The sequence below is a fragment of the Antechinus flavipes genome, chromosome 1 (genome assembly GCF_016432865.1).
Source record: "Antechinus flavipes isolate AdamAnt ecotype Samford, QLD, Australia chromosome 1, AdamAnt_v2, whole genome shotgun sequence".
Lineage (NCBI taxonomy): Eukaryota > Metazoa > Chordata > Mammalia > Dasyuromorphia > Dasyuridae > Antechinus > Antechinus flavipes.
The window spans coordinates 497613698-497633954 of NC_067398.1; the positions used below are offsets into that span (position 1 = coordinate 497613698).

At 31.4% G+C, this 20257-nt stretch overlaps 1 protein-coding gene across 2 annotated transcripts in view; it reads left to right on the forward strand.

Annotated features, from left to right (window-relative positions):
* ROCK1 (Rho associated coiled-coil containing protein kinase 1) overlaps positions 1–20257 on the forward strand; it is a 124560-nt gene that overhangs the window by 67795 nt on the left and 36508 nt on the right. The window contains exons 11-18 of one of the 2 annotated variants that reach the window (XM_051970361.1): positions 937–1003; positions 3833–3921; positions 4825–4873; positions 13503–13638; positions 14255–14346; positions 14469–14715; positions 17569–17675; positions 18678–18828. In XM_051970361.1, coding sequence (XP_051826321.1) covers positions 937–1003; positions 3833–3921; positions 4825–4873; positions 13503–13638; positions 14255–14346; positions 14469–14715; positions 17569–17675; positions 18678–18828 — 938 coding nt within the window. The remainder of the gene's footprint in view (positions 1–936; positions 1004–3832; positions 3922–4824; positions 4874–13502; positions 13639–14254; positions 14347–14468; positions 14716–17568; positions 17676–18677; positions 18829–20257) is intronic. The other variant, XM_051970362.1, reaches the window with a different exon arrangement.

Here is a 20257-nt window from a genome sequence, read left to right on the forward strand (position 1 = left end):
TCTAAAGAATTGAAGGAGACTATGCTTAGAAGGCATATTATAAATATCCCATTGTGTATCACAATGTTGTCTGAATGGTACCTGTTATATTCTACTTTAATATTTCCTATGTCCATCTCTTTATGTATGTCTTTATATATTTGAAGTCATATTGTATTATACCAACATTTAGACTTAAACTTTTGCTTGATTCTTCCAGTCACCCAAAAACTTTTGTTTTATTATTTTTTCCAAAATGTTTGATATTTTGACTACTTTGAGGTTAACATTTCAAGTTCCAAAATTATAAGAATAAGTAATAATCTGAAAAACATGGTTTAATCCTAAAAGGTTAATCCAGGAAGTAGTAGAAGGTTAATGTATCTTATTTTACTGAATGACAGTAGATTGATAAAGCATTTATTAAGGGATTATTATTGTGCTAAGCTCTGGCAATAGAAATCCAAGCATATGAGACAGTCCCTGCTTTCAAGGAGCTTATTATTCCATAAGGAAGACAGCATGTAAAAGGGAACTGGAATCCAGAAGCAACACATGGTGGCATGTTGAGGAGATGATTGAAAATCGGTATAAAAGCCCAGTTGTTGTTAAGATAAAGGTAAAATTTCAACAATCATAGCTGGAGAATCAGAAGGTAGTGTTCAAAATTGGGATCTGGAAGAAAAAGATTGAGAATGATAGCAAGCAGCAGATGGGCAGGAAGTGAGGAAAGGTAATCAGTATCTATCTTAATGTCTATTTTGTCCATTCCAAATAAAATTTTTTTTTTAACTTTGGGGATTCCAGTAAATAGGATGTTATTATGTTTTAAATTTTATTTATGTATTCTTTTTTGTGTGTTTATATCTTTAGCATATGTGGTAGGTTCAATTCTTGATCATTGACACTGGTTTTTAAAATAACATTTAAAACCTTTTTTCCACTCTTCTCCAATAGATATTTATCTGTATCTTCAGCCAATCCCAATGATAATAGAACCACTTCCAATATAGATAAAAGCTTGGTATGTATTTTCTTATGATGATTATTAGTTGACTTCGGTTTGGGGTAGAAGTAGGAAGTATTATTTATATGGTTTAAACATGATTGAATGTGAATAAAGTGTAAATAGTAATTCTTATTGTTAAGTAGTATTTTTCAGAGGCATCTGATATATGAATTATATAGTGGAAAGTTCTCCAGTAGTCTTTTTGTTACTGTTCCTGCTACATTGGGAGCCTTACAACTCATCAAACTCTGTCAATAATAATGTTTATTAACTGATGAGAAACAAAACATTCTTTCTCAACCATGTTTAATTATGTAATTTTTCCCCTTTTCCTTGGAATTTTTCGTCCAAAAATGAATTAAAATCGACAGGGGTGGTAATCCCCCTTCCCTCCCCCACCCTCCCCCCCCAAAAAAAAGCATAAAAGGTCTAAATCTTGATTTACTGTTAACTCTGAATATAAAATTATCATAAAATTGGAAAAATTCTTAGAGATCACCTTGTCTACTCCCTTTTTCAGGTAAGTAAACTGAAAGGTCCAGAGAGGGTAAGTGACGTGTGTAAGAGTCATTAGATAATATTGGCAGATTTGGAGTTAGAATCTGTATGGTGCAAGGCACCATTTTTCCTTCCACATATAATAGAACATTTAATAACATAGTAATTAGTAACAAAGCAAACTAGAATCTCTAAATCTTTAGGAGCTGTAGAATTTAAAATACCTTGCTTCTACAGAAGGTAGGATTAGATAGCTACTTTCTCCTTATAAAGTGAAAGGTATACTATAATTTTAAATGCTTGATAGAGCTGCTTGCCTTCAGCAGTGTTTTTCTCAATTTACACTGCTTAATTTGAGCTAGTCACTTCAACTCTCAGCTTCAGTTTACTCATCTATAGAATGAAGATCATAATAGATTGCTCTTAAACATTGTTATAATTATCAAAGGAGCTTTTATATGTGTATATATGCATAAATATTAATTTTTTGCAAACCTCAAAGCAGTATATAAATGTTAACCATAATCTCTCTGATTTACCATAATTTCTAGTATTTTTTTTCTTCAAGTTATCATGTGTGCACTAAATGATTTTTGTGTTGTATCTGTCTGATAAAATGTAAATTCCTTGAGGGCATAGATAGCTGCTGCAATTTAATTAAAAATATTTTTTGAAAGTGAGTTTCAGCTTTTCATACTTGAGAGAATAATAAAATTTTCAAATATTAAGATTGTTTTTAATCTAAGTTGCAAAAGGTATTGTGGTCTTAATACAGAGCTTGACCAATTCTGGATAGCAGATTGCCAAACTGTCTAGTAGTTTTCAGTGTAATCTTCCCTAAAACTAAAGAGTAATTTTAAACGTTTTTATTAATACTTGTTTTTACATTGCAATCATTTCAACCAGTATATATCCCTTGTTGTCCTACCCAGTGAGCTATGCTTCGTAGCCCTCCCCTCTCAAAAAAAAAAGTTCAGTAAAATTCATCAAAATACCATCACCTGAGTTTGATATAGCATAGACAATATTTTATCCCATACTTCTGTCCTTCTGCAAACAAAGGAGAGAAATATATTTTCTCAAGTCTTTAGAGAATTTTATTTTATACTTCCTGTTTGTGCATATTTTCCTTAGTGTAACTGAAAGGAAGACTGTGCCACTACATAATAGATACAGTATTACCTCCCTAAAGAGATCTTGAGTTTTTAGTTGTCAGCCCACTTTTTTCCACTTGGGCTCTACTCCTTGGGTCCAGATAGAGTAAGTGGAGATTGAAGGAAAAAAGGGACTGCCTAAACTTCTTGCCTAGTATGTGGTCCAGGAAGCACCCTTGTAAAATACACACACACACACACACACACACACACATAATGTATTCCTTAATAGAACTTTTCTGTAGGTTATTTGAATATCATTCTATACTGTTAGTGAGCATAAGTGTTCCTTGCCAATGTCTTTTTTCCTTATATTCATTGAAAGATATAACAGTTCTTAATTTTTTTAGAGTTATGAACTCCTTTGGAAGTCTGGTGAAGCCTTATGGACTCCTTAGAGTTTTTAAAATATTGTTTCATTGCATAAAATATACATTACAAAAGAAGTTAATTATATTGAAATAAAGTTATCAGAATCTTTTCTAGAAATAAAGTGTACCATTGGACATTGGGCTTAACAGCCCTTTATCTAGTATCTAGATTTAAAGCATTTTGGCAGAGTTTTGTTAAAGGTGATTGAGTTACATTTTCATACTAACATGTTTAGATCTAAAAACATCATAAAACCAAGTGAATTCCTCTGGAACTTATTACATTTTGTTGATATAATTGTTTATGCATGTGATCTTTAACTTTTCTAACTACCTTTTTAGTGGGATAATAATCTTTGTGAATGAACATATGCTCATTTTTTTCTTCTCTCAGACAGGAACAAATTTGGTTCCCAATTTAGGTTAACCTGATCTTTTTATATAATAAATGTATATTTCACTACAAGTTACAAAATACACATAATAACTATATTTACTTAAATATCCGTTTTTTAAATTAAAAAACTCATTGGAGTTTTAGAGGTTTCCCTTGCTTATTGTTTATTCCAACCACTCCACAAATTATTTTTATAAGAACAGCAAAGTTGGAAATTTTATTTGAATTTCAGTTTTTCTGTTTCTGTCAACCCTCCAGCAGAACTTAAGAAATTTAATAAGTAACAAGCAAAAAAAGAGGCAGAGAAATCATAATGTAAAAATTAACCTCCAAATAGTATTTACTTTTACAAATATGGTTCATTATTCATAGAATACTGGGAATTTTTTGTAAAAAATGAATATTATTATTATTATTTTTAAAGCAGGAAAGTTTGCAAAATACAATCTATAAGCTGGAAGAACAACTGCATAATGAAATACAGCTGAAAGACGAAATGGAGCAGAAGTGCAGGTGAGATTGAACTTGAATAACGTATCCTACAAGCTTCAAATTATATACAAGATGCTTATTTCAAAGTCTGTGTTCCTTAAATACATTAGGGATCATTGAAAGTGTTTATAATCAATTTAAAGTTATCAAATGAATATTAAAAAGTTGCTACTGTGAATATATTCTTTGAAAATATGTCTATATAAGAAGTAGAAATTAATATTTATGTATTTTGGAATTAATGATAGATACATTCACCCAAAGATTTGAAATATTGTTTCTTTTCCTTAGCATGATCTTTTAAAATGATCCTACATGAACTACATTGCATGATATACATGATATTTAATACAATGTTGCAATTGACTATTCAGTGTTGGTTGGGAGACTGAAGGAGCAAATTTAACGAAATGGTGTTTTTGTAAACATGGACAATATCAATTTAAAATTGGATTTAAATATAATTCTCATGTAGCTGTGCTGTTGAAACACCCTTTTTTCTCTATTGTGATTTTCAATGGAATTAACTTTTCTTTTTAATTAAGTTATTATAAATAGTATAAATAAAGGAAAGCATGCATATTTAAGACAGAAAATTTTAGGATTAAAAAAAAACTACATAGTCAGAGACTCAGACCTATAAATGTTTCTTGATTGATATACCATAGATTAAAATAATATCCATGTTTTTGCAGAACAGGATCTTATTATTAATGTGAAATGCAAAAGTCGTCCTAAAACCCCAATCTTGCCAGTATTGAAATTTATAATTGTTTTTTCCCTTGCCTAATCTTTAATCAACGTAACAATGATCAACGAAATAGCCAAAATGTAAATTCCAAGAGTGAACAGAGATGTTGATAATGGGTTTCTATATAATAAAGAAGGGATTGTATTTTCATTGTATTCAATTGTGTTTTATAGAACTTCAAACATAAAACTAGACAAGATAATGAAAGAATTGGATGAAGAGGTAAGTTTTAATGTTCTAATTTTCAAAAATTTTTAAATGTGAAAATTTGTTTTGGAATCTTTAGCAACATTTAAGCTAAAGCCTCAAATTGAAATGCTAAATAGAAAGGTAGCTTAAAAAGAAGTTTGAAACGAATATTTAGTGTCATTTTAGTTCCCTGACTACTATCTTCCCCCCAAATTTTTTTCAAATAAAATCTTTTTTTTCCCTTTTTTTCTTCTTTTCTGGAAAAAACGAACAAAACTTTATAACATATTTGTCACAAAGTCAAGGAAAATAAATTCTTCCATTAGCCATGTCCAAAAATGTATTTCTTGTTCTACATATAGAGACTAACTTTTGTCAGAAGATGGGTTGACATTTTCTGTTATTGGTACAATAGAATTATGTTTGTATATTATCTATACATTTCAGTTGAATAATAAATAAACATGCTACAATTGAAGAAAAAATCAAAATTATAGATTAGTGAGAGGAGAGAACTTAGAAATTAAAATAAAATTGAATAATTAAAAAATTTAAAGGAAATGTTTATTAAACACTCCAAAACGAATATATTTGGAAGGGTATGAACAGTAATAAATACTTTCATTCTAATGGGAAGAAAAGAAATACACTTGGAATCTTAATGTTCTAAAATGGAATTAAAATAGGACAAACAAATATTAGGGATAGTTTCGTTCTCTTTTGATGGTCATAAGAGAAGAAATACAGAGAAATTGGTTAAACTGGAAAGAAATTAGGAAGAAGGGAATAGAACTTAACAAATGTCATAGTTGAGATATGCAAAAATAGCATATAAACTTGTAAGAAGGGTAGGGAGAGCAGGTATTGTATGAACATCATTTTCATTTTCTTCGGCACTGAATTTGGTTGATGATTTATGGAAATGCTATTTTTGTAGATTTATTTTTTATTGAATGTAACTTTACTAAAGCTATTGTTTCCATTTAAAAATTTTTTGTTTTTACAGTTAACCTAGTATTAGACTATTCCTACAGTGAAACTAATTTGCTTATTCTATTAAATCTTTTTGATGTATTGCTATAACCTCTTTGCCTAATATTTTATTAGAATTTTTCTGTCTTTGTAATTTGAGGAAGTGTTTTGATTTTCTTTGTTTTGACTGTCAAAATCATGTTTGTGTCCTGTCCTGGTAAAAATTTAGTAGCATCTCATCTTTTCCTATTTGGGGGATTTTTTTTTTAATGTGATATTGGAATTGATTGTTTAATGAAAATGATTTATCCAGTTTATTCTTTTTTTTTCATTACTTATTAGTTCTATTTTCCCCCAGTTGCATGTAAAATAATTTTTTAACATTTGTTTTTAAAGCTTGAGTTCCAGAGTCTCTCCCTTCCTCCTTCCCTCCTTTCTCACCTCTCATTGAAAAGCACATGTGAAATTATGCAAAACAGTTTCATAAAAATCAAATTGTGAAAAAAAAAAAGAAAACCTCAAGAAAAAGAGTTTTTTAAAAGTGTGCTTCAATCTGTGTTCAGATATAATTAATTCTTTGGCTATGGATAGCATTTTTCATCATAAGTCCTTCAGAAATAAGGACTTGGATCATTGTATTGCTGAGAATAGTGAAGTCATTCATAGCTGATTATCTTATAGTTGCTATTCTTTTTTTTTTAATTTTATTTTTATTTTGTAATAACTTTTTATTGACAGAACCCATGCCAGGGTAATTTTTTACAACATTGTCTCTTGCACTCATTTCTGTTCTGATTTTTACCCTCCCTCCCTCCACCCCCTCCCTTAGATGGCAAGCAGTCCTATATATGTTAAATATCTTGCAGTATATCCTAGATACAATATATGTGTGCAGAACCGAACAGTTCTCTAGTTGCACAGGGAGAATTGGATTCAGAAGGTAAAAATAATCTGGGAAGAAAAACAAAAATGCAAATAGTTTACATTCATTTCCCAGTGTTCTTTCTTTGGGTGTAGCTGCTTCTGTCCATCATTTATCAATTGAAACTGAGTTAGGTCTCTTTGTCAAAGAAATCCACTTCCATCAGAATACATCTTCATACCTTAGTAGATCTGTATTACTAGAAAAAGAGAGAAGCTGTTCTTATAGTGAGATCAAGGAATAACTAATAGGATAACTGATCCTACTTCTTCTGTATCTATATGCAATATCAGAAAGTATAGAGAAAGATTCCCTCATATAGATGGTAAGACTTCTTGTGAAGAATTTATGGGACAATATGGACATCATTTTTGCAGAATATGAAGGAATGAGTGTACTGTTTTCCAAGTTTGGCGATGTTAAGCTCAAATAACCATCAAAGTAGCAATCAAAATATTAATAACTTGTTTCTAGAGCACTTTTATATTTGCAGAGCACTTTCTAATAGATAAACCTGTGAGTTATGTAGTATACATGTTACATTTTATAGATGAGGAAACTGAAGTTCTGAATGGTTACTTAATTTGCATGATGTCACAGATACCAAATAGTATTCTAGCCAGTTTGAATCTGAAACTTAAATCTACCATTTCCTGCTCCCTCTCAATAGTAGATGGTAATAGAAGTGAAAAGTATATGGTAGGCATGGTAGAGCAGGCTTGAGTCTAGGAAATGCAGAAGAGGAGTAGGATAAGAAGAAAATAATAACATAAGTATAAGCTTAAGTATTCTTAAATGGGAAAGGTTTTATGGTTATTTAGGTTCACTGTGGACATGCAACTAAAATAATTGGGTTGCAGGAAAAGGTAGTGTTAATTGCTACTTGTTATAAATTTATAGGGCAATAAAACCAAGCCTACAGTTTTTTCAATTTGTTATTAAACATTCTAACAGACTGCATTTAAGAAACACATACACAAAATCAATTTTTATGTTAAGTCATTTTATTCATGTCCAATTTTTCACGACCCCATTTGAAGTTTTCTTGACAAGAATAGAGAAAACTGAGGCAAACAGGGTTAAGTGACTCGTCTGGGATTCCAGGTAGTGTCTAAACTCGGGTCTTCTTGACTACAGTTTTGGCACACTATCCACTGTACCACCTAGCTGCCATGAGTGGTTTTTTGTACTTGTTCTCTTTTAAAATATTTACTTATCTATTTTGACTTCATTCTCATATTCCAGTGCTGTAAGGTTTTTCTGTTAACATCTGTTGGCCTGATAGATATTTTAAATTGCATATGCCATAAATCTCTTAGACTTAACGTCCATAATTCCCTTTCAAACTTCCCTTATACCGTCATCTTTTGGTCACCTAAGTTTGGTCACCTAAGTTTGAAATGTCAGCTATTCATTTTTCATTTTCATTCTTTCTCACTCTACATATTATATCATTTACTCATTCTACTTCAAAAATCTCTCATTTCTTTCCTCTTCCTTCCATTCACACTAATACCAATATAATTCAGCCTTCATCACCTCATTGTATTGACAAAATCTACATCCATTATTTGATAACTATTGGAAGCTTCATCTTCCAGTGCAGATCAGTGACTCTTAAAAGTTGTCTGGAGGTACTTTAAGTTTCTACTACTTGCCTCAAGTCACATATTTTAAAATGTCTGAGCAGCGATTTTGAACTGTTTTCTTTATTCTAGGCTAGGCCATTTCCTTGTTCACTACACCAAACTGCCTTTGCTCACTTTTAACCATTTTTATTCCATGGAAATCTGAGCTTTCTAATAATAACAACATTTTTACAACGCTGAATAAAAGTTCTATCTATCTTTAGTATCAGATTTGTAGTTCTTGTGGTATAACTGTCAAATACAAAAGTGAAATACATTTCTATTTCTAAAGGCCAACTATCATTTTTCACAGAAGAAAAAAAAATTTTTATTGTAGACTGCTTCTTGTTGACTTTTATTCCACAATTTGGTAGCTGTTTTCCTGTCCTTACTAGGCCTTAAGGAAGTTGGATAAACACTTCCAGTAACATCAGTTTTTTTCTGATAAAGATTAGAATCAAAAAACTTTTCCTGATTACTCAGAACAGAGGGAATAAAAGAATCTCTTTAAAAAAAATTGGAGTGGGAAAGAAATTATGATTCGATTCCTAGGACCTGACACATAAAGTCAGCGAGGTAATTCATTCTGCATAACCATTCAACTTTTACTGCAAAAAGACATGTATTATAAGGTCTTCCTATTGCCTCTTAATAGTATAAAGTTGAACAAAAATCTTTAGAAGAACAAAAGAAGTTACAAAATATTTTCAAATGACTTCAGAGAGGCCTGGAGAGACTTACATGAACTGATGCTAAGTGAAATGAACAGAACCAAGAGATCGTTGTACATGGCAACAAGATTATACAATGATCAATTCTGGTAGACGTGGTTCTTTTCAACAATGAGATGATTGAGGCCAGTTCCAATAATCTTGTGATGAAGAGAGCCATTTATACCAAAGAGAGGACTGTGGGAACTGAGTGTGGAGCATTTTCACTCTTTTTTTGTTGTTGTTTGCTTGCATTTTATTTTCTTTTTCATTTTTTTCTTTTTTATTTGATTTTTCTTTAGCAGGGATAATTGTATAAACATACAGCATATTGTGTTTAACATATATTGGATTACTTGCCATCTAGGAGAGGAGGTAGGGGAAAAGGGAAATGAAATCCAAGGTTTAAAAGTTGAAAAATTATCCATGCATATGTTTGGAAAAAATATAAAGCTTTAATAAAAAAAATTTTTTTTCATTCTTAGAAACAACTAAAATAAGAGGATGCAAAGAATAAAATCATGATGTAGAAGTTGAGATAGTAGGATTTGATGGAGAGGAATAATATTGTTTTTAAGTTTATTTAAAATCAATAGGCTCGTTCAGGAAAAAATAATAATTGAGTATTTTTAAGAATTTTAATGGTAGTACATTTATCCTACTTATCTCCATGATTTAAGATGTGCAAAATCATGATATGGGAGCAATGATAAGTTACTTCATCCAGCTAAACCACAGAATAATCAATGCTCTTTACATTTGATATTGGAAAAGAAGTGGGGGATAGGGAGGAGACTTACAAAGAAGTTAAGGAGAAGGTAATCCTAAGCAAAACAGTAACGGTATTTATAGGGTTTTTTTTTTTAATTTTATTAAAGCTTTTTATTTTCAAAACATATGCACAGATAATTTTCAACATTTATCCTTGCAAAACCTTGAATTACAAATTTTTTTCCTTTCTTCCCACTATACCCTCCCCTAGATGACAAATAATCCAGTATGTTAAACATGTTTAATTCTGCTATACATATTTCCACAATTACCATGCTGCACAAGAAAAATCAGGTCAAAAAGGAAAAAAGAAATGAGAAAGAAAACAAAAAGCAAGCAAACAACAACAACAACAAAATGAAAATACTATGTTGTGATCCATATTCACTCTCCATAGTCCTTACTCTGGATGCTGATGGCTTTCTCCTTCACAGGTTCATTGAAACTGTCCTGAGTCACCTCATATAGCTCTTTTTTGATGTGGGAATGAATGGGATACTTGGGAGGATGATCAAAAATTGGTGCATGGGTAAACAAGTCCCTTTTCCCATAGGGGTGTGTGTGTGTGTGTGTGTAAAATGTGCCATAGATAAGCTTCTCTCCTCTGTCCAGGTCAGAAGAGAATGAGGTTAAGTGTCAGCTGCTCCCTTTATCATCCCATCTTTCCTAATTTATACACAGCTCTGATCTTTTTTTAAGGAATGCTTGCAGATTCCCTGTTTTATTTTTCTCATTTTTGCTGGTTGAGTTAATGTTTTTGACTACAAGTCTATATCATGTGTTTTGTGAAATAACATTTTCCAAGCCCTTCATTCTTTCAGAGCTGATTGCTAAATCATGTATAATTCTGACTACTCTTCCTACTCTTCCTTGACTATTCAATTCCTTTTTTCTGGGTACTTGTGATATTTTCTTTTTTGACCAAGAAGCTCTGGGTTTTGGCTCTAATGTTCCTTTCAGTTCCTAGGTGCTTCTGCGCTCCCCCCCTCCCCTCCCCGGATAATTGGGGTTAAGTGACTTGCCCAAGGTCACACAGCTAAGAAGTGTTAAGTGTCTGAGGCCATATTTTAAATCTGGTCCTCCTGACTTCAAGGCTGGTTCTCTATCCACTGCACCACCTAGCTATCCTCCCATCCCCCCTTTATTTTAAACATAGTATTCAGCTAGTCCAATTATGGTTTTTTTTAAGTTTTTATTTTCAAAACATGTGCATAGTTTTCTTTAAAAAAAAAAAAATCGTTGGATATGTTATCCAGGTCAGTTGTTTTTGTCATGTGATACATTCAAATTTTTTAGTCTTTCAACTTTGTTTTAATCATTCTTGTTACCCTTTGAAGTCATTGGCTTCTGTTTGATCTACACTAATTTTCAGTGGCAGCTAGGTAGTGCAGTGGAGAGGAGAGTCCTATGCTTAGCTTAGAGTCAGGAAGACTCCTTTGCAGAATTCAACTGTAGCTTTAGATACTTCATAGCTCTGTGTCCCTAGGCAAGTCACTTTACCCTGTTTGCTGTTGTTCCTCTATAAAGTGAGCTGGAGAAGGAAATGGCAAAGCACTCTACTATCTCTGCCAAGAATGTCCAATGGAGTCGAGAAGAGTTGGACACAACTGAAATAACTGAACAACAACAGTGTTCATAGAATTTGTTATTTGGGCATGATTTTGTGCCTCTTTTCATTCCCTTTAAAATTCTTCTGTGGTTCTCATTTATTTTCCTTTTTTTTCCCTGTAGTGTTCAATTTCATTGATTTAAAAAAAAAAAAAAAACCAGTACATTTTAAAACTTTTTTTTTTAAGCTCTTCATTTCCTTTAGGAATTCTAATCAAATTTGTGCCCTGGCTAAATTTTTTTTTTTTTTTTGAGGCTTTCATTCTTTTTTTTCTGGATTTGTGTCTCAAGCGTCCCTGTCATTCTTTCAACTTGTTTGCTGAGTTTGGACTTGGTATTACGTCCAGGCTGTATGTATTGATGGGAAGAATATCTGAAGGGCTGGTCTTACTACTGCTTTCTTGAGATACTAAGTTGTGTGTTATTCTAGGGTCTATGGGGACAGTTCATGCCAGAGCAGAGACCTGAAAGCTGTCAGTGTTCATTAAATGTTCTGATGCAGATTGCTGCCATTCTTGGTCTGAACTCTGCAAATTTCTGGCTTGGACTTGGATCTGAGCAGCAGCAGACTGTCACTAGGCTCAATCTCTGTCAGCCATCTGGAAAACTGCTGCTTCAGAGTTGACAGAGTGTAAGCTTTTTTTTTGCCTGAGATTCCTGCCCTTCTGCAGGCTTCTAGACTGGGCTAAAAGCTGGAACTGAGACTCTTTCCGTACAATTGTTGTTTGCTTCTAAATTTGTTCCTTCTCAGTGTACTATTCAGTGCTTTCTACTGTACCTAATAAAAATGCTACCTCCCTGGATCTGTGACCCAGAAAAATAGGCAGAACTACCAATTGATACTTGATTTCATTGGAATGGCTATGGGGTTGTCTAGTCCGAGATTTTATTTTGTCCTAGTCCTGGGTCCTTTGCTTCTGTCCAGACCCCATCCCCAGTGTCCTTAGATCTTTCTGTTTACCTGTACCAATTTTGATTGGAAAAAGTACTCATTGTGATTTTTTTTTCCTTGGATTTTCCCCATCAGGATTCAGTGTGGTGCATTTTCTAGGTTTGTTTAGAAGAGATGAATCAGGTACAGGAGATTGAAGGAGTTATATATTGTTATATGCATGTTAGAATCAGCTTCCTACTACTCAAACATCTTGGCTGTCAGTGTTTCATTCTTTATGCTTCCCAAAACTGCTTGAAGTTCTTCAAGTTCTGTTTGTGAAAGGAATTGGTCTGATTAAAATGATAGTACATCAAGAAATATACAAACATGTACAGAAGTAGAATGTTTCATGCATGCACATTTTCAGATGTCAGTAGTTCATTATCAGGTTATTCATTAGAACAGATTACTAGTAGTGATAGCTCAGAACATGAAATTGATGAGATATAAAAATTGTATTTATTGAATATTTTTCTTCAGATCTTTTGAGGTTTTTACATATGAGTTATGAGACAATGAGTATAGAAAATATACTCTTTTCTTTTATTTTGATTTCTGTTCCAATTACCAAGTTTTTATCTGCTTCTTAGCAATTGGTAAAGACAACTAAGATGCTCTATGAATTAAAATTTAGCAATTTTTAGTTTATTTTGTAACAAATTTGAGAAATAAGTTACTAATTTAATTTGCTTTTTTATTCATGTAAATTTGGAATTACTATCTTGAATAATATGTTTCTTTTAAATTTAATGTGCAGGCAATATTTTGTGAGCAGAAAAAGACAGTATATTTTTCATGTTTTTATGTTAACATTATAGGTCTGTAGAGAGCACTAAAATAACTATTATATATTTCCATACTCTTTTTCCAGCAGGTTTTATTTCTGATTATTGAGATTGTTTTGTGAGGAAAATAGGCAGTTCATTGTTACAAAGTTCTGTTTATGCAAAAGTTCTTTTTCATTTGTAAAAAGAAATAAACAAAACCAAGCTTTTTTCTTTGGCTTCTTAATGTCTTATAATCCTTAAAAGATTTTATTTTCTAAGGCTACTTTCAAAAACATTTTGAGGTAAGAATAGCAATAAAGTACGAAATCTATTAATACTTCTTATTTCAGGGAAATCAAAGAAAAAATTTAGAATCCACAGTGTCTCAGATTGAGAAAGAGAAAATGTTGCTGCAGCACAGAGTTAATGAGTACCAAAGAAAAATAGAACAAGAGAATGAGAAGAGACGGAATGTTGAAAATGAAGGTAAGTGGCAGTGTGGTTGAAGATCTCTGTCATGAGACTGTTTTAGATGAACATGTCCATTATAATAAGGTCCTCATTCCAAAAGATGTCCAGTATGAATTAAGTTTACAAAAAAAAAGTCTGCTTTTTCAGCAAGGAGTGCTTTAGCACAGTGTACGCAGTTAACAAATACTCATTGAGAAATTTAACAAAATTGATATATTTCAGTTCCAATTTTTAAAATTTGAGAAAACTATAAGTTTAGGAAGATTTGTGAATATTAATGATTAAAAATTTAAAAATGATAAAATGTATACCATAGCAGCATAAGTAGGAATTAGCTCTTAGTTTTATACTGTGAAATGAAGATCCTTTGGCCTAAGGACTTGATAGAAGATATTAATGTGGATGAATTTGTAATCTGTGACTATATTTCCTTATCTTTTTTAAGAATTAACATGATTAAATTGGAACAGAAGATTTTGCAAAGATTAATGTTGGAAAATTATCCATGCATATGTTTTGAAAATAAAAAGCTTTAATAAAAAATAAAAATATTAACTTACCTAAAAAAAAAAATTTACATTATTTTCAAGAGAAATTTTTAAATATTATGTTCATTTTTTTTTTTTTTTAGTTTCTACATTAAAAGACCAATTAGATGACCTGAAGAAAATTAGTCAGAATTCTCAGCTTACAAATGAGAAGATGGTACAGTTACAGAAGCAAGTAAGGTTTTTTTTTTTAAAACAATCATATTCTTTTTTTTGGGGGGGGGGCGGTGTCTTGTGCTTTTAATTATGGTTCTGATTGAACTTTAGCCAAAGACCCATTTGTCTTTTTTCTAATAGCTAAAAGAAGCCAATGACTTATTGAGGACAGAATCAGACACAGCAGCAAGATTAAGAAAGAGCCACACAGAATTAAGCAAATCAGTAAGTCAGTTAGAGTCCCTAAACAGAGAATTGCAAGAGCGAAACAGAATTTTAGAGACAACCAAATCACAAGTGGACAAGGATTATTACCAGCTTCAGGCTGCATTAGAAGCTGAAAGAAGAGACCGAAGTCATGGATCGGAAATGATTGGAGATCTTCAAGGTAAAATGTTCAAGAAAAGCATAAATCCAAGTAATTTGGTGAAACCAGAAGAATGTACAGTTTTATTTCTTTAAAAAGTAACAATTCTTTACTTGGTTTATACTTTTTAAATTCACAAAGACTCTTTGATCTTTATCAGCTTGGAGGAATTCTTGGTATTGTAATTCTCTCTACCAATGCAGATTGCAGTTTTTAGTAGGTTTTGAAGTAAATTTTATTATACTTTTAAAAGTTACCTGAAGCACAGGAAGTATAAGTACCCCTTTATTCTTATTAGGAGATATAAAACCCAAAAGGTAGACAAATGGAAAAATTCATTTCTTTACAGATGAGGAAACGTAGATCAGAAGTTTTGTGATTTCTTAGAATCATATGAGACTCATACTCAATGAGATTAGAATCAGGAGCTATTGTATATCACTAAGGAGTATTCCCCACCTAGGGAATAAGGGAGAATGACTTTTTGCCTTTCATTATCTGTAAGAATGAACACCTGCACAGCTAGGTGGCGCATTGGATAAAGCATCAGCCCTGAAATCAGGAGGACCTTAGTTCTTACCACTTCCTAGCTGTGTGACTCCGGGCAAGTTACTTAATCTCAATTGCCTCAGCAAAAAAAAAGAGAGAGAGAGAGAATCTGAATGTTGAAGGATAGTCTTTCTACAAAAAAAGCTAATATTTGGAATGGGTTGATACAAAAGTATTAATGAAATTCTGTGTGAGTTTACAGGGACAAAGGAATGTAAAAACTACAAGTGCTAGTTTAGGAATGGAAACCAAACACCATCTACCTCAGATATACCTTGACTTTGTTTGACCAAACTACTTTATTCTTTTATGGCAGTTATGACCTGGCAGAATAGATAAATATGGCAATAGAGAAACAACACACGGGAAAAAAGGGAAGTTTGATTTTTAATCATGGTGTAGATGCATAAGTAAGCCTTAAAAGTTACATTTAGTACTTATTAAACTCTAGCTCTGTGGAGAAAGATGCCAGGGTAAGAAATTCTTTAAAAGCCAAAAATAAGTGTCTTAACTTTTTGCCTGCCAAAATGACGCCTTCTAGATATTTAATAATTATTAATTGAATTCATGTGATTATAGAAGTAAAAAAAAAGTAGGGCATTCCTTATTCTGAAATTATTACAGCAAACGGAATCATTTTCAGGGCTACTGGTTTTAAATGTCCCATAGTGTAGCAAGAGAAAATCCTATCCACCATTCTATCACAACATGATGTATATAACACCTTTAAATTATCACAACAGTCATTAGGTCATTTTGTATTATGTTGGAGCTGATCAGAAATAAGTCAGTTACCCCCAAAGAATAGCATAATTTGGTTATGTTATGTATGATATGTAATACAAAGCTTAGATATAGTCTGTCGACTTTGCTTTTTAGTAGTAGCAATGTGGTAGGAAGAGACCTGTTTTTGGAGTCAGAAAAACCTAAGTTTATGGCCCATTTCTAAGATTTACTACTAATAAAGAGCTTGACCTTTCTGAACCTTATTTTTATCCCTACAAAATGGAGAATTATCTAGTGCACAGGTTTTAAGGAAATTATTTTAGACCATAAAATATATCAATGCAAGCATATGTTACTATCTAAAATGTGGCAGGAAGCATTTGAAAATTGGGAAATAAATAGGATGTTCTTTAAATTAGACAAAGATACTAACAAACTTCATGGCCAACTACAGAAAATAGAACAAAAAAGTTATTCTTGATATTTAATACTTCCCAGAAGTTTCCTAAAAGACTTCATAATATAGTCCTTAATGCTTATTTACAGGATATCCATGAGATAAATGACCTTAGCATTCTTTCATCATTTTAGTTCCACTTTTAAAAAAGAACTTGATTTTGTGATTGATCAGTTTCCTTTAATAAATACTTACTGATTAATTATAAGTCCCTCCCGAGTCTTCATCCAGGGCATATATTGTCTTAATCTTGCTTTAAGTCTAATCTTAAAGTCTTGCTTTAAGTCTAATCTTTAGTTTCTGATTGTAATTTGTTACTTATGGTATCACAACTTCTATTTTTAGAAGTGTGTATATATGAAATAGCTCAGAACAAGATCCTTGCATAAAAAGGGATTCTTAAAGGGTCTATTTGTCATTTATGCCCCCAAAATGTAAAATCTGAGAAAAATGGGAAAGATGAAATATAAGTCCCTCCCAATTGTTAAGAGTGTACAAAGGAAACGAGGGAAGAGTACCTTTAACATGACTCTTCATTTTCCTTCTTGGTGTCAGCTGTCCCATATCCTTGTAATGAACATTCTAGACATCTCTTCTCCCTTTTTCCCAAATTATCTTATAGTATAATGTATTATAAAATATGCATATGTACATATATGTATATGTATGTATGTTGTCTTCTCCTACTAGACTGTAAATTGCCAAAGGTAAGGAAGAGTTACTTTTTTTTATGTCCTTAGAATCTAACAAAATCTGGCATATTGTAGATATTTAATAATTGCTTGTTGATTAATTGTTATATATAAAGACTTAATAGTTATAAGACCCTATGTAAATGTGACTTACTGTTTTTATGGGGTTTAAATCTATAACTTGTAGTTAACCTCAGACTAATAGATTCAGAAAAGCTATGAGAGAAATTTACCTATAAGAGTAGACAAGCTATTATGTAATACAATGTTTTAGTTTGGGTTGATTTTAAAAAAAATTACATTCTTAGTGCCTTGCATTTGTCTGTGCATAGATGTGCTTAATAACTTTTACCTGATTAGAGATATTTTCTGCTTCAAATTTATGTGGATGAAGAACAAAGTAACACTTATGATATCTAGAGTATTTTTTCCTCCTTTTTTTCTTGTTAGCTCGAATTACATCTTTACAAGAAGAAGTGAAACACCTTAAACAAAATCTTGAAAGAGTGGAAGGGGAAAGAAAAGAAGCTCAAGACATGCTTAATCACTCAGAAAAGGTATGGAAGGAAGTATTTCACTTTGTTTTTGGAGAAACATTCCTGGGGAATAATATATTTTTGATATTACTATTTTAAGCAGTAGTAACTTGCTAAAATGTAAATATTTAAATCTGTGAAAGAGAAGAATTAAATAATGTGTAAATAATGTGTCATTTTATATTTTAAATTTATTTAAAGTGTTTTTGTGTCATTTGGAAATATTTTATTAGTCAAGCTTTTTAAATGTGACTGGGAAGAAAAAGTGCTTCAAGTAAGGAATTGATATATATGTATGTGTATATGTGTGAGACAGAGAAGCAGAAGTAAAAAGATTTAGGATTTCTTTATCTTGCAAAGTTCATGTTTTTGGTTGCTGTGTCCTGGTTTTCCAGCAAAAAGAACAACCAGCTACTTCATATCCATCTCAGTGCAATGTATATTATGCCTTTGACATGTTTTAACTCTCCTCCGTTCATCAGGATTGTGGGTTCAATAGAATCCATAGATGTCCAAAAGGGTTTGCCACATATCTATGAGTAGTGGAAGAGAGGAGTAGAGAATATAGCTGGTTAAAGTTAGAAGTGTCAGAAATTAGAATTGATAATGTGTCTAAATGGGTGTGAATCATTTTCCTATCCCAAGAAGAGTAGCAAGTTTTTCATTGCTACTTATTTTTTTTTTTTTTTGCCAAAACCTATTGAACCGCAACAAATTAAATGATGATATTCCATTGTTTCCAGCTGTGATTCTACTTGATGGTTTTTAAGCCCCTAAGAAACATTTCTGTACACATATAGGTGACAGTTTCAAAGGACAAAAAAAAGTACAAAAGTTTATTCAAGGGAAAAAATTTTCCTTGATTTTTGTTATTAATATTACTAATTGGAAGTTATTTTAAGGAAGGAGAAAATGTCTAATTAAATAGGCTGTCAATATTTTACATCGCTAATTATAAGAATAGTTGATGTTTGAAGTCTGGCAATTGTATATCTACATAGGACTCTTATTGTTGTTTTGCAGGAGAAGAATAATTTGGAAATAGATTTAAACTACAAGCTAAAATCATTACAACAAAGATTAGAACAGGAAGTAAATGAGCATAAAGTGACTAAAGCCCGTTTGACTGACAAGCATCAATCTATTGAAGAGGCAAAGTCAGTTGCAATGTGTGGTAAGTGTTAATTTCTTATATTCCTCTATTAAATTAGCCTTTTCAGTTCTTAAAAGAAAACCCAACACTTTAAAAATGTATTTATTGTTATTCATATTTTTTCAAACACCTTTTTTCCTGATTATATTCTCTATCTCCTACCCAGGCATCTCTCCTAACAAAGAATAAAAAAAAAAAGAAAAAAAGCACTTCAGCATAATTGATTCTGACAGGTTTTATAGAACTTCCATCCTATTGTCCCTGTCTCTTCAAAGAAAGGAGGACATACTTTTTTCTTGCATTTTCTCTGGGGCAAAATTGATCATTATAATTATACATTTTCCAATTTGGGTTGTTGTCATCATTTCATGTATTACTTTCCTGGTACTGTGTTCTTGATTCTGCATCAATTAATATAAATCTTTTGTGTACTTTTTTGGATTTTTTTTAATCTTTTTTTTTTTTTTAAGTGCAGTGATATTCTATCATAGTTGTTTACCACAATTTCTTGGCCAGTACCTAATGAATATTAAACACAAACATATACAAAAAATTTGTGTATGTAATATATTTTTATTTATTTCATAAAATATTTCCAAATTTCATGTAAAAAAATTAACATTGATTAAAAATTTTTAATTCCAAATTCTTTACTCATTCTCCTCCCCCCTTTTTGAGAAGGCATGCAATTCGGTATTGATAATACATATGAAGTCATGCAAGACATTTCCGTATTAGCCATGTTACAAAAGAAAATACATTATTTGTGTCTATCTATCTATCTTTCTATATATATCTTTTTGCTAGTTTGGGGGAGAAAGCTCTTAATAGAACAGAGGATAAAGAAGAAAACAAAAGGTAAAATAGATTACATATTGATTATCTGAAATTTCAAAGCTTTTACAAGAGCAAAATTAATGCATTTGGAATAAAATTAGAAATGAATGAAGGAAAAAAATTGATGGATCATAATATATCTGATATGGATCTGATATCCAAGATAAAAGAGAATTAACACAAATAAAGAAGAACAAGATATATTCCACATTGGGTAAAGTGTTAAAGGATGTGATGAAATAGGTTTCAGGGAAAGAATTGCAAACTATTAACCACATAAATGTTTGCACCAAAATCACTAGTAATAAAAAATGCAAATTAAAACCTCTTTGAGGTTTCTCCTCTCACTGGCACGATCCTTCTATCATATCATATCTATACAGTAACTTTCCGACTAATCTCCCCGATCTTGCATCTCTTTCTACTGTAACCCATCTTTCACTTGACTGCCAAACTGAACTTTCTGAATTGTAAATCTGATATTGTCACCTCCCTGCTCAGAAAACTCTAGTGATTCTTGTTTTTAGTTTATTATTTATTATTTTTATTTATTTATTATTTATTATTATTATTTAGATATAAAATAATCAGTTTGGCATTTTAAAGCCATTCA